Source organism: Doryrhamphus excisus, linkage group LG9, assembly GCF_037039965.1.
Source record: "Doryrhamphus excisus strain RoL-2023G ecotype Guam linkage group LG9, RoL_Dexc_Guam_v1.1, whole genome shotgun sequence".
Lineage (NCBI taxonomy): Eukaryota > Metazoa > Chordata > Actinopteri > Syngnathiformes > Syngnathidae > Doryrhamphus > Doryrhamphus excisus.
The window spans coordinates 15144267-15157641 of record NC_136365.1 but is presented as its reverse complement, the minus strand read 5'-3'; the positions used below and the strand labels follow the sequence as shown (position 1 = coordinate 15157641).

General features: G+C 40.7%; 1 protein-coding gene across 1 annotated transcript in view; it reads right to left on the bottom strand.

Moving 5' to 3' along the window:
* Positions 1-11629, bottom strand: part of ntn1a (netrin 1a) — a 62207-nt gene extending 50578 nt beyond the window's left edge. Inside the window, exon 1 of the mRNA XM_058082215.2 lies at positions 10529-11629. Within this exon, the coding sequence (XP_057938198.2) occupies positions 10529-11582 (1054 nt within the window). The 5' untranslated portion in view covers positions 11583-11629. The remainder of the gene's footprint in view (positions 1-10528) is intronic.
* Positions 11630-13375: the final 1746 nt, after the last annotated feature.

Genomic DNA, 13375 nt, shown 5'->3' with positions numbered 1-13375 from the left:
TTAATGTTGATATCACTTTGGAATACATTTGCCGTACGAGCTCATTTACTATGTTGATGGGTTCACCTTGCTCATTAATATTATCACACAGGGACTGTAGCATTTGGCTATGCAAGCACCGTTACCTTGCATTACTCCTCATGAAGCTCCACTCTTTAGCTCTGTGTGTGTGGTAGCGGCCCCGCCTCTCCCCACAGAGACAAAGCGACTGTATGACTGACAAGAGGTCTCACTCTGTTTGCCGTAGCCCATCAGAATGTGTTCCCTTTCAACATAAATTGATGTATATTTCATTACTTCGAGGGGACGTTTTACTTCAACGTTTTACTTCAACGTTTTACGCGGTGATCCACTACATCACAATGTTTTAAAGTGTTTGCTCGTGTTGTTCCATAAAAAGAATATAACAGTAACACTTTTGTGACATACTGTATATATTTGAGACTGTATGTATAATTTTGTACTTGAAAGATGATACTCTGATTTTTACAAATAGATGAAGATGCAAGTGTGTAGATAAGTAATCCGGCATCTGTCTACTGACCTCTGCTGACTGAGATCTCTTTGTGCAACTGTGCATAACATTAACGTTCAACTCCACAAAAACAAAAGCAGACACGTGGCATAAAACACAGTCTATTAAGTAGACACACACACACACACACACACACCAGCAAGACTGGGGGGCATCCATGGCAGCTGAGTGTTAAAAAGCCCTCATGACCTGATGACACACACACACACACACAGCCCTGTGCAGTGACATATATGGGAAAGACAAAGCCTTTGGTGATAAATTAGCCTGAGCTCTTCACCATCACACACAAAGAATTCTTTTTTTTTTTTTTCCCTGTGAGCTTGTTTGACGCAACACAAAATTGTTTGACTGTGTTTGATCTGTCACAGGTGCATTCCCGAACTTTATGTGTTATCTTCCTATCCCAGTGAGGACAGGTTTATTCCCAGACCTAGTGAAAGGGACATTTGCCTAATGAGGACATTCACTTCTTAATTGTGGTTTTTGTGGTTTAGAGTTTAGCTTTGAAATACAAAAACAAAGCGGCGTGTGGGTGGCTCATTTAGATGACAACAGCGGTGAGCTAAAGGAACAGCGGGTGGCGCTCAGATCTGCTCCCGACGCGGCCGCCTGTAACTTCATCCAGCCATTAATCATGTGTAGCTGTGTAAAGAACCACCACTCCGGGGCCTGATGGGCTTTCACTCCTGCTTGGTGGTCCTGTCCGTGAGTTGCACGACTGTTGCCAGGCAAATCTTTGCCAGAGCTTTGACCTTATATTAAATCCTTTTATTTCCCTCTCGTCGGCTCATCAGCTCTGGTGATTTTCTATTGTTGCTGATGCAGATTTAAGAGAAGAGAGGGCTGACAAGGCCTACTTTTGGAATTGGGATATGCACAGATCATCAATTAACAATTTATTGATTTTTAATTTTAAAAAATTCTTCCTTGTGCTCCACTCCATTTTTAGCCTCAATTGCTTCAAGATGCAATTAATCATTTCCACACAATCACCAGCATTCTTACCCACCAATCACTGTGCCATCCCCTTCGTTTCACATTCAGATGTAATGATTCAGTGGCTTCCAGCAGCCACACGTAACGAAACATCTCTCCTGTTTGCCAACCTCAGTCCTGACTATGATGTAATAAACTATGATGTAATTACTGTGGTCATTTTTTAAATTCCCTGCAGAAAGACACAATTTCCATATGTTTTCGAGCCTTAAAGCCACACTCTCTCATGTCTATGCAGTTCAGCATATCCCACTTTTATATTTTATATATTTTGAATGTTTATGATTATTGCATCCAGCTGTTGTCTCTAAACATCATGAAAGAAATACAGATGAAGTACAGCAGCAGTATTAAAAGCCTCGCAATAAATATGTCGCAGAGTATTTGAAATGTAATACCCAAAATGTAGCATTGACGCTGCCCTACTGGGAACACATTATTTTGTGTATCTGTAGATTTAATGTGTGTGGCTCCACAAAGCACTATTGTGCAGTTTATCCACTTGTTAAATATACATTGTATCCTTATACTTGTCCAATAAAAACAACATACAGGAGGACACAAACGTTAGCGACACTAGCATAGCTATGTTAGCTACAGAGCTAACATATCACTCACTTTTTAACAGCAACGTCGTGCTAAGTTGGCCTATTCGATGAAGTAGAAGAACATAAGAACTTAATAATTAGCAGAGATCGAGGCTTAGTTTGGATTTTTTTTTTACATAGAGTTGTATGACATCCCCATTAGAAAAAAAATTATTCTAATGGTAAATCGAAATTACGAGATAAGAAAGTCGAAATTGCGAGATAAAAGTCGAAATACGAGATAAAAAGTCGAAATTTTGAGATAGAAAGTCAAAATTACGAGATAAAAAGTCAAAATTTTGAGATAAGAAAGTCGAAATTATAAGATACCAACTGTGCATGTGCCGCAGGTGCCATCTTTTTCACAGTCGTCTTCGTCCCCTTTACTATTTCCATGCCTCAAAATTCTTTCCAATGTGCGTTTGCTTAGTATAATTCCATGTGAATTTACCAGCAAATGAAGTATTTCATCACTTGTAAAGCCACACTTGAAGTACTCCTCAATGCACTCACAATCCATGTCTGAACAGGAGAGAAGAGCTGCTGCTGTGACTCTTCTACAATGCTATCTCATTATTTCGACTTTTTATCTCATTATTATGACTTTCTATCTCATAATTTCGACTTTCTGATCTCAAAATTTTGACTTTTTATCTCGTAATTTCGACTTTTAATCTTGTTATTTCAACTTTCTATCTCATAATTTTGACTTTTGATCTCAGAATTTTGACTTTTTATCTCATTATTTCGACTTTCTATCTTGTAATTTCGACTTTTTATCTTGTAATTTCGACTTTCTTATCTCGTAATTTCAATTTACCATTGGGTAATTTACCATTGGGATAATTGGGATTGAGATTTTTTTTTCAGTGGCGGAAACAGGCTTCCATAGATTTCGGTCATGAGAAACTTAGCCCCGGTATTTTTGTCATGTAAATGTACGTCTGTCAAACGCACATTATTTTGAGAAGCCAAACTCTTAAATAACCCCAATAACGAACCGGAACTCATTGCCAAAATCCAACCAGAACTGGCCTCACTGTGCTCACTGCTCAGTGTTGGTAAGTCACAGTTGATGGACTACACTGCTGATCATACGGCTGTCATACTACTTCTTGTCCAAAAATCAGAACTACTGTATCACTTTAAGATCTGTCGTGAAAATGATGGATTTTCCCACGTTTGATGCTCAGAAACAGGCTCTCCATTAGAACCACTTTGGTAATGGTAATGGTAATGGTAATGGTTTAATTTCATTTGAACATGCATCAGATTACAATTGAGTGCATCCCATAATCAGTTCACAGTTCCACATGTCCAAAAGGAGTAGGAAGAAGCAAAGCTTATTAAATCCTACCCCTCCATCTGGTACTTTTACAATCAGTAACCGTTTTTGTTCACTTCCTGCCTTTCTAATATTATTTTATTTTATTTTATTTATTATTATTTTCTTTTAATGTACTTTTTTTGTATTTTCATTTATTATGTACCAAAGTACAAGGTGATATGACCATATAATGACATGATGGGCACCATAGTAATTAAACATTAAAAAGACAAGTTTGCATAATAAGAGAAGATAAAGAATATCTAAGAACAGTTTTAGGTACGCCAAAAGTCGAGCGACAGAAGTCCTGGCATCTTCCAAAGGTGAGATGACAACATTGTGAAAATCAGTCCTGGGTTTACAGATTTACAATAACAATTTTGGTTAGAACAATTCTGTGGTCTGGCTGGCCTTTGTCAAAAAGTCCATGTTGAGTTCAATTGCCAGTAAAGAAGACTTGTGGAAGTGAGAACAAGCCAGAAAGAGGACAAATAACATATTTCCTTCAGTGGCAGTGTGGTGCTCGACCAAAAAGCTTCCCAAAAATAAGAAGAAAGTTCCACACACACACTCCCACGTGCACACGGACATAACGCAGACACACTGTGGGATCTGCACTGCATTACATGTTGGAGACAAAGCAATGTTTTATCCAAAGGTATCAAACAGGCAGACATGTAAGATGGGGAACTTTATTATGGATTTTTGTCTTTTTGGACAAGCACCTGATCTTTGTCTGCATGGAACTAGTAGACACACTTTTTTAGACATAACGTGAACGTTCTGTTGTCTGCACTGCAAGTTTTATTTGATTTGTAAGCTGTCATAGCAGTTTTCAATATTAACATTCCCTATCTTCAAAGTCCTTAGAAAATTTATCCTCAGTGCAGAACTACTAGATAATCAAAACCGAACTGCTTCTGGAACGGGCCTCGTGACAAGCAACTACAACCCAGTTCCAAAAATTCCTGCTGAAAAGGGCTCCTGCCAAAAAAACACTGACATTAATTGCTTCAAGATCCTCCAGACGTTCATCCGCACAGTCCACATTATCTGTTGTTTGTAACATCCGTCGCTTTCATTTCAGACAATATCATTTTGATTACACATGAAGGCCCAAAGTAGCAGTCTTCAATCATCAGTGTTGTTTTGTATTAAAGGTTTCTAAGCCAGATGTCGTAGCCAACTGCAGTACGGAAAGACGATCCCAGATGAAAAGAATCATTTGTTTTTAAAACGCCATTACAATTTATTCATATTTCAAAACTGTTTTGGATAGAAATCAAATGTAATTGTCTCTATTTATTAATCAGACAGGAAGGTTAACTATAGAGCTGCAACAATGATTAATTGTATATCTAATTAATAACCAGCTTTTTGGTATCCGATTAATCGTTATTTCATTTAAAAATTAAATATCCTCTGGTTTCAGCCTCTCAAATGTGATTGTTTCCTTAGTCATTCACGAAAGCAGACTTATTATCTTTGTGTTTTAGGCAAAACAAGATATTCACACACACCAGCTTTGACTTTGGAAGACAATGATCAACATTTTTGCCTCTTTTTTTGGTACTGTATGTTGCAGACCAAACCACGAACTGCTTGTGTTTGGTTCATATTGCTTTGGTAATGGTAATGGTTTTATTTCATTTGAACATGCATCCGATTACAATTGAATGCATCCCATAATCAGTTCACAGTTCCACATGTCCAAAAGGAGTAGGAAGAAGCAAAGCTTATTAAATCGTACCCCTTCTTCTGGTACTTTTACAATCAGTAACTGTTATATTTGTTCACTTCCTGCTTTCCTAATATAATTTGATTTATTTTTTTATTTAAAAAAATATTTTTTAATTTATTTTTACATTTTTAATTTTATTTAAATTTATTTATTTATTTATTTATTACATTTTTGCCACGTACCAAAGTACGAGGTGATATGACCATACAATGACATAATGGGTACCATAGTAAGTGTCAATATAGTGATATATATAGCACATCATGACTGGTTCAAGACTCTTCATCCTTGTATTTAGCAAACATCAACTGCTTGTATTGTTTCTTGAATTGGCTCATCGTTGTGCATTGTTTGACTTCCTTACTCAATCCATTCCATAGTTTGATTCCACATACTGAAATGCTATTTAACGGCTTTTTAACATAGTCCTAGCATATAAGTGTTTCAAATTTAGTTCTTCCCTGAGATCATATTTCTCCTCTCTTTTAGAGAAGTATTAGATTACATTTTTAGGTAATTGGTTATTTTTAGCCTTATGCATTATTTTTAGCTGTTTGAAGATTAACTATATCAGCAAGTTGAAGTATTTGTGATTTTAGAAATAAGGAGTTAGTATGTTCTCTAGAGGCAGCATTATGAATTATCCTTACTGACCTTTTTTGCAGTACATTTAGCGAGTGAAGATTGCTTTTATAGTTATTACCTCCCATTTTCCACACAATAAGATCCAAAAATATCAGAAAAATGGTGCGGATTTGTAATTATATAGGCAGTAACAACAAGAATCGGACTATATAATTGCTTTCCTGTGCATACTGCACACTTAAGCAAGGGCGATTACTTTCCTATATGCCCAAGAAACATGTTTTAAGGTGTTCTGTCCAGTTAAGAACTAGCCACTAGCAAATTAGATGCTGCCTATTACCACTATGTTTGGACTAACGGTATTATCTCCGGGAAAAGTGCACTACGATTTGTTGGTCACCCTGTCCAGCTTTAACTTGGACACTCTGTCCCGCCTCTCTCTCTTTGCTTGTTCTAACTTCATCTGGCGAAGTTCAGTGGCAGGAAAGTCATTGTTGATGCACTGATCTGATGATGGGGATGAAAAATGCATTCATTGATCAGGAGGTGTGTCCCAAGGATTACTTGATTCATAGAGCTTTAGAATGTCAACACAACTTGACTGCATTGTTCAGAGTATAGCATTTGACAGCATTTCCTTGATCGACTATGGAGAATATTATTCATTCATTCTTTTTCTACCGCTTTTCCTCACGAGGGGTGCTGGAGCCTATCCCAGCTGTCTTCGGGCGAGAGGCGGGGTACACCCTGGACTGGTCGCCAGCCAGTCACAGGGCACATATAGACAAACAACCATTCACACTCACATTCATACCTATGGACAATTTGGAGTCACCAATTAACCTAGCATGTTTTTGGAATGTGGGAGGAAACCGGAGTACCCGGAGAAAACCCTCGCATGCACGGGAGAACATGCAAACTCCACACAGAGATGGCCGGAATTGAACCCTGGTCTCCCAGCTGTGAGGTCTGTGCGCTAACCACTGGACCGCCGTGCCACCCGGGGAATATTATAGTGTTAATAAATTATATTTTTCTCGTAATGTTCTGTTGCCATACGACTAATACTGCCCAGAGGAGTTCAACATCTCATTGCTGACTTCATGCTGTGCTTCCTTTGACTAACTAATTGAGACTGAATCAACAGTTCCTCTACTGGTTGCAGCCAAGAAGTGCCCTCCATTTTGATCATTTAGTCCTAGTCCTGAAATTCTCAGAACTGTCCACTTTGTTCAGAGTACAGCAAGAGCAATGGCAAACCTCCTTGTCTCTTGCAGTTTCTGAACAGTTTATCTTTGTTACTGTCCGCTTGCTTGCCAATTACGTGCTCTTGTATCTGAGAGCATCCTCTGCCTCAGCGTCAGCCTCATTTTTTTTGTCTGTTTGGTTCCGCCACTTGATATATATATATACTGAAGCACCGGCTTTGCTTACAGAACATGTTGGCTCGCGGATCGCCTTTCTATTTGTTGGGGAGATAAAACAGATCCGTTACAGCTGAACTGATCGTCTGCACTGCAAATGACTTTGTTTTTGCAGCGGTTTATAAAAGGAGTCATAAACACTGATAAGAGTGGAGAGATATTTAATGAGAAGGATGTTTCGTCTTAGTTGGAGTTAGAGTCTAAGCACCAGAGGACTACTGTGCATGCGAGGCTTACAGAACCAGCAAGAGCAGCACAATGCAGTACAAAGTACAAAAGTCAGATTGTTCCAAGCTTTGTTTGCCGTGCGGAGACCAAAGCCGCATCTTGACGGCACTTTTGAAGCTGGAGGATGGTGCTTTATGAAGGTGAATAACGCGCAAACATTAACCAGACCTTCAGTCACGTCTGACAGGCATTAAAAGAGCATTGCAACCTCCAGACTTCTCCCACTGAAAGCGCTGTGGAACATTGTGGAGAAAGTGGATATGGTCCTTATCCTGATGGTGTTTAATCTAAATATATAGCTGTAGGCCACTCTTTGGCCCCACCCAAGCTTCTCTGTTTACGGTGTTAGCAATGTCTCCCAAGAAGTATTTCTTCGGGTGTAGGAAAAAGCTAAAATTGTTTACAATTCCAAACAATGCAAACACCAGGCAGAAGTGGTTGGAGTTTGGGATTGCCTACCAGCAAAAGAAACATTTTAATATATCAACGGCATTTCATACTGGACTGTTTCGTGAACATGGGCCAGTATGCAGCTGGACTAGCCGACAAACTGCTGAAGACGACACCTTTCCAACGTTACTCGGGCCAAGAGTCAGAAAAGCAAGCATTAAATAACAATTTATCAGTGTCCTAACTGTGTTTATTTTGTGTACCATTACACAGGAAGTGTGCACACAGTCTGGAGCTATTTCCCACCATAATCAGTGAGTCTACCCGAGTTTTTTAAACACTAGTCCCGCAAAAAACGTACATTGACCATATTACCCATTACCGATGATGTAGAAAAGCTAATGCTAAAATGCTAAAGCTACTTACCATTCAAAAACATCTTGAAGTAACCTCTTTTCTTAAGAAGCTTCGAACTGTTCAGTCTCTAGTCTAGGTCGGATTTGGGATCCAACACATATGGCTGTACGTTAAAAAGATAAATTACCATTTATTATCAACTCCTATACCATTGACCAATTCTTATAAAGTTGGGTTCAGCGTGCCTGGAGACAGACCCTTTTCACAGGAAGCACAAAATCCAACAAATACATCTGGAATAGGTGCAGATCCTGGAAGATCTACAAAGCTTTCTGTGCTGGTTATTGTGTCTCGCTGCTCTATGAGAGTCCACAACTCAAAAGATTATGCCAAAAGATTTGCATCATAGGTCCCCAATTTGAAGCCAACTATACTGCTAAAAAAAAAGACAAAACCTAAACCTAGTTTCTAAGTAATTTACATCTGAGCCCAAACCACGCCTCAGCTGGTTGCAGTCAAGTAGTACACTCCATAGAGTCTCGCTTTCTTAATGGAATTCTTAATCCGCCCATCATTACGACCAGTACTGACCTCAGTAGATTGATAGCTGCAGAAAGCTCAATGCATGTAAAATAGTACATTTTTGTGGTTGCAACTGAATTATTTCCATCAGAAATGCAATCAGCCACAATACTACACTATAGTCACATCACCAGCCAACATTTCAGTCAAATGAGCGCTTTCTACTTTCTCATGTGAGGCCCTCCTTAAGGATACAGATGAGAGCGAGAGAGCTGATCCTCTGCAAACAATAGCAGCAAGTTTACCACAAATTCAGCGCTCCCCAGCGTCATACAGTACATTATAGAGTACAACAAACAACTTTCTGGCAATATTCATTCATTTTTTACCATTCAGGGTCACAGATCGACTGGAGCCTATACCAGCAGTCATGTATATGAGAATTATCTTTTATTTGCTTTGCATGTGCTTTTATGTGCAGATTCATAAAAGAAATGGATCAAGCAGGAATGCATAGGATCTTTCGAGATGCCGGTAGATGAAATACATAAAGTACACTTTTTTGTATGTGTGCACTTTCTTCCTCATCTCATGACAGTTTTTATATTTTAAAATCGTTAGTTTTATATACGTATAATAATGATGAATATGGCCATGCATTATAGATGGATGCCGATATACTTTTAATGTAAACACTAAAAGGGGGATTAACATCTTCATTCATGCCTATAGATATTTTGTTTAAGTCCAGACAGACACAAATGTTCTGGAAATTGTCATAACGGATGATGGATTGATTGCCAATATAGGGAGAACGTGTTTACTCATGTCTCAAATGACTAAAACCACATCTTGACATAGTATGAGATATTTTTTAAAGCGTGTCGATGTTGATTTGGCAGAAAGTTCACATGAATATCTGTGAGCTTTAGCAACAAACTGAGAAAGCTTTTAAACAGCTGCTATGCGTCACATGGTGGCTGGCATGTGCCGAAACTGTCAAACAATATTTAATCTCTCTTTTTTTTGTTGTTGTTGCTGCTGCATTGTGCAACCTTGCCATGCCAAAAAGATTCCAATGCAAAAAGATTGAATTAATTGACAACAATTGAGCAGATTAGAATAAAAATATAGAAATTTATGTCAATATATTTGAATATGTGTCAATTATTATCCTATTTTACCCTGAATTCCTCTCTCTGTGCAACATATTCAATTACTGCAGTATTTGATATACATTAATGTTCATTAAAGGACTTTGCAATGCTATTTTAATCTAGTTTCTTCTAAATCGTAAAGCTGCTAGATACTGGAGTTTCATTCCAAAATTCGAAAATAATATTTGAATGAATTTTCAAATTCAATACTCACCACCTTGTGTTATTATTCAATATAGACCTAAATTAAAATGTTTAACACAAGCTATTAATAATTCTTATGTATTAAAGGTCAGTTTTTGTTTTGTTTTTTTAAACCACTGATGTGCAAAGCTCAGCCCGTGGGATAAAAATATAAAAACACTGGCCCACGGCAGTTATAGATATTAAATTAAACCAAAAAAGGGGGGAAACAGAGCATGGATGCAAATTGTATGAAATTGTATGAAATGTTGATACTAAAACGTAATTATAGAATAAAGTTTTGTATTTGAAAACAGCCCTTTTTTGCCTTTTTACATAATTATAAAGAAATATAAAACATATCAAAGTGCTCCCCAGCATCCTTTTCCCATCCCAATTATGCAGCGCTTAGTGGAAAAAGTTTGGACACCCCTGTTCTAAGCAGAATGAGCACTTCCAGGGAGGCCCCACGGGGGTTGAAGCAAGCACTCACCGACACACTCGTTGGCCTCCCGGGCTGTGGCTCTCTGCCACGGCCGGTCATAGTGAAAAGGCTTGCACCTGTCGCACTCCGGGCCGGCCGTGTTGTGTTTGCACTCGCACACCAGCTCTCCGTCTCGGTCCTTGACGCAGCGGGACGCGTGTCCATTGCACTTGCAGCGGCCGCCCACCTGCAGGTCGGACACGGCGTAGAAGTACGAGTCCCGGGCCAGCTCCGAGTCGTCTTCGTTCTCATCGCCGAACGTGTGCAGCCGACTGAAGGTCACCCGGATGTCAGTGGCCGTCACCCAGTCCTGTAACACCGGGGAGTTGTCGAAGTCGTGCGCGGAGGGTCTTCCGTCCAGCGTGCTGAAGGCGATGAGACCGCCGTTCAGCGGGAACATGTCGGTGTGGGAGTCCGTGCAGATGGCCTCCTGCTCGTTCTGCTTAGTGATGACGGCCCGGTTGGGTTTGTTGTACATCTTCCTACACTGGGTCGAATAGAACTGGAAGGGCACCCACGTCTTGCCGTAGTCCATGGACTTGTAGATCACCATGGATTCTGGTCGAGGCGAGCAGAACTGCAGGCTCACGTAAGTGACCTCGAACTTCTTCCCCAGGGAGAGGGTCAGTGTGACGTTCTGCGGGTACTGGATGAAGTTCTCGGACTGCCAGCAGGTTAGATTGTGCGGGTTGTTCAGGTCGGTGAGGTACGCCGGAGGATGGTACCTCTTGGGGTCAGACGCGTCGCAGGTGTGACAGTTCCGGGTTCTCTCGTCCACCTTCTCCGCGGAGCTGAGCACACAGTAGCGACCGGGCGTCCTCCCGCAGGTGCTGGACACCTTCACCTCCTTACCGAAGGCCGAGTTCACAAAGTCCGGGATGCATCGGCGAGGGTTGCCGTGCTCGTCGTAGCAGGGGTCCGGGGGTGAGGTTTGAGCAGCGAAAAGAGCCATGCCTCCACCACCACCACCACCACCACCACCACCGTAGCCTCCCACGGTGCTCCGCCAAGAGAGCGAAGCGGCCAGTAGCACCGTGAGCGCAGCATCCAGAGCCCGGAACATGTTCGGTCCTTGTCGGTCCAAAAGTGTCTGTAGTAGTGGTGTTGCTTCTGGAGGAGGATGTGTGTGGAGAGAGAGAGAGAGAGAGAGAGAGAGCGGTAGTGGGGGGAGAGAGTGAGAGAGAGAGGGAGAAAGTTTGGTGATGGTGTTGTAGTGCACTTAAATCACATGCTGCTCTTTTCTTCTTCTGTTCTTTGGAAGTGGACGACACAGAAAGTGTTTTGCTCAGTTACCAAGACCAGTATTGCTGATTTTTTTTCGGTCCGTGAACTATTCTAATTTGTTAATCAGGGTTGTATATCCAAATAAAACAGCTGAGAAACCTATTTGTGAATCATTTAACAGTAGTATTTAAAGGCCAGTAGGACGATATTTAACAATATATACGATATTTAACAATATATGTATCATCCATCCACATAATACATTGATTTGTTTCCATTCATTCATTCATTTTCTACCGCTTTTTCCTCACGAGGGTCGCGGGGGTGCTGGAGCCTATCCCAGCTGTCTTTGGGCGAGAGGCGGGGTACACCCTGGACTGGTCGCCAGCCAATCACAGGGCACATATAGACAAACAACCATTCACACTCACATTCAATTTGGAGTGGCCAATTAACCTAGCATGCATGAATGTGGTGAAAACCCACGCATGCAAACTCCACACAGAGATGCCCGAAGATGGAATTGAACCCTGGTCTCCTGGCTGTGAGGTCTGCGCGCTAACCACTAGATCGCCGTGCCGCCCGATTTGTTTTCATTAAAAATACTATAAGGTCAACAATCAAACAAATCTCATTCAAATCATTATGACCTGAGTATATCCTTGTATTTGGACCCTCATCACTTTCTCCCTTTTATAGTTCCTCCATGCTCCCCCCCACCTACCATTCTTAGAGTTCCTGTGTGTAATAGTAGCAAGGTAATGGATGCAACTATAATGGCCCTTGAGGCATGCATATTACGGGAGTTGCAGGTAGTGTAACATATGAATGGAAGGGTACAAATATTTCACCACCTGTTTTATTTGTCTATATCTGATATGGCACTTGTACTGCTCAGGCGGAGTTTTACATTGTTTACAATGTCTCACATTTACAAGGAACCATTTTATTACTTCTTTTCAAAGGACAATACTATAGAAATGAAACCTGGATATAATTTAGAGTAGTCTGTGTACATGTTGTTACAGCCTTGATTTACTATCCACTGAAAATGAGTCGGCTGCACGGCGGATGAGTTGTTAGCTCATCTCACAGCTAGGAGACCTGAGTTCGATTCCATCCTCGGGCATCTCTGTGTGGAGTTTGCATGCGTGGGTTTTCACCACTTTCATGCATGCTAGGTTAATGGGTGACTCCAAATTGTTTGTCTATATGTGCCCTGTGATTGGCTGGCGACCAGTCCAGGGTGTACTCACCCGAAGACAGCTGGGATAGGCTCCAGCAACACCCACAACCCTTGTGAGGATAAGTGGTAGAAAATGAATGAATGAATGAAAATGAATCAACACACAGCCGTTATTGTCTGAATAGTTGGCAGCACAAGTGAGTAGCAAAATAACTGTGTTGTCTACAGTCAACCATGATGACGGTAGTGTCATGATTACTTCCGGCACTGGGGAGCTGCGGTTCATTGAGGGAAGCATGAAATCCAACATGTACTGTTGCCTTGTGAGGCGGTGCAGGCGTTTCAGTTCAGCTGCTTGACTTGTTGAATGTTAACATAGGAGAAACAGTGACATCTAGCGTTCACTTTTGAAAATACAAGCACATTTTCTCCAAAAAGTACTTCAG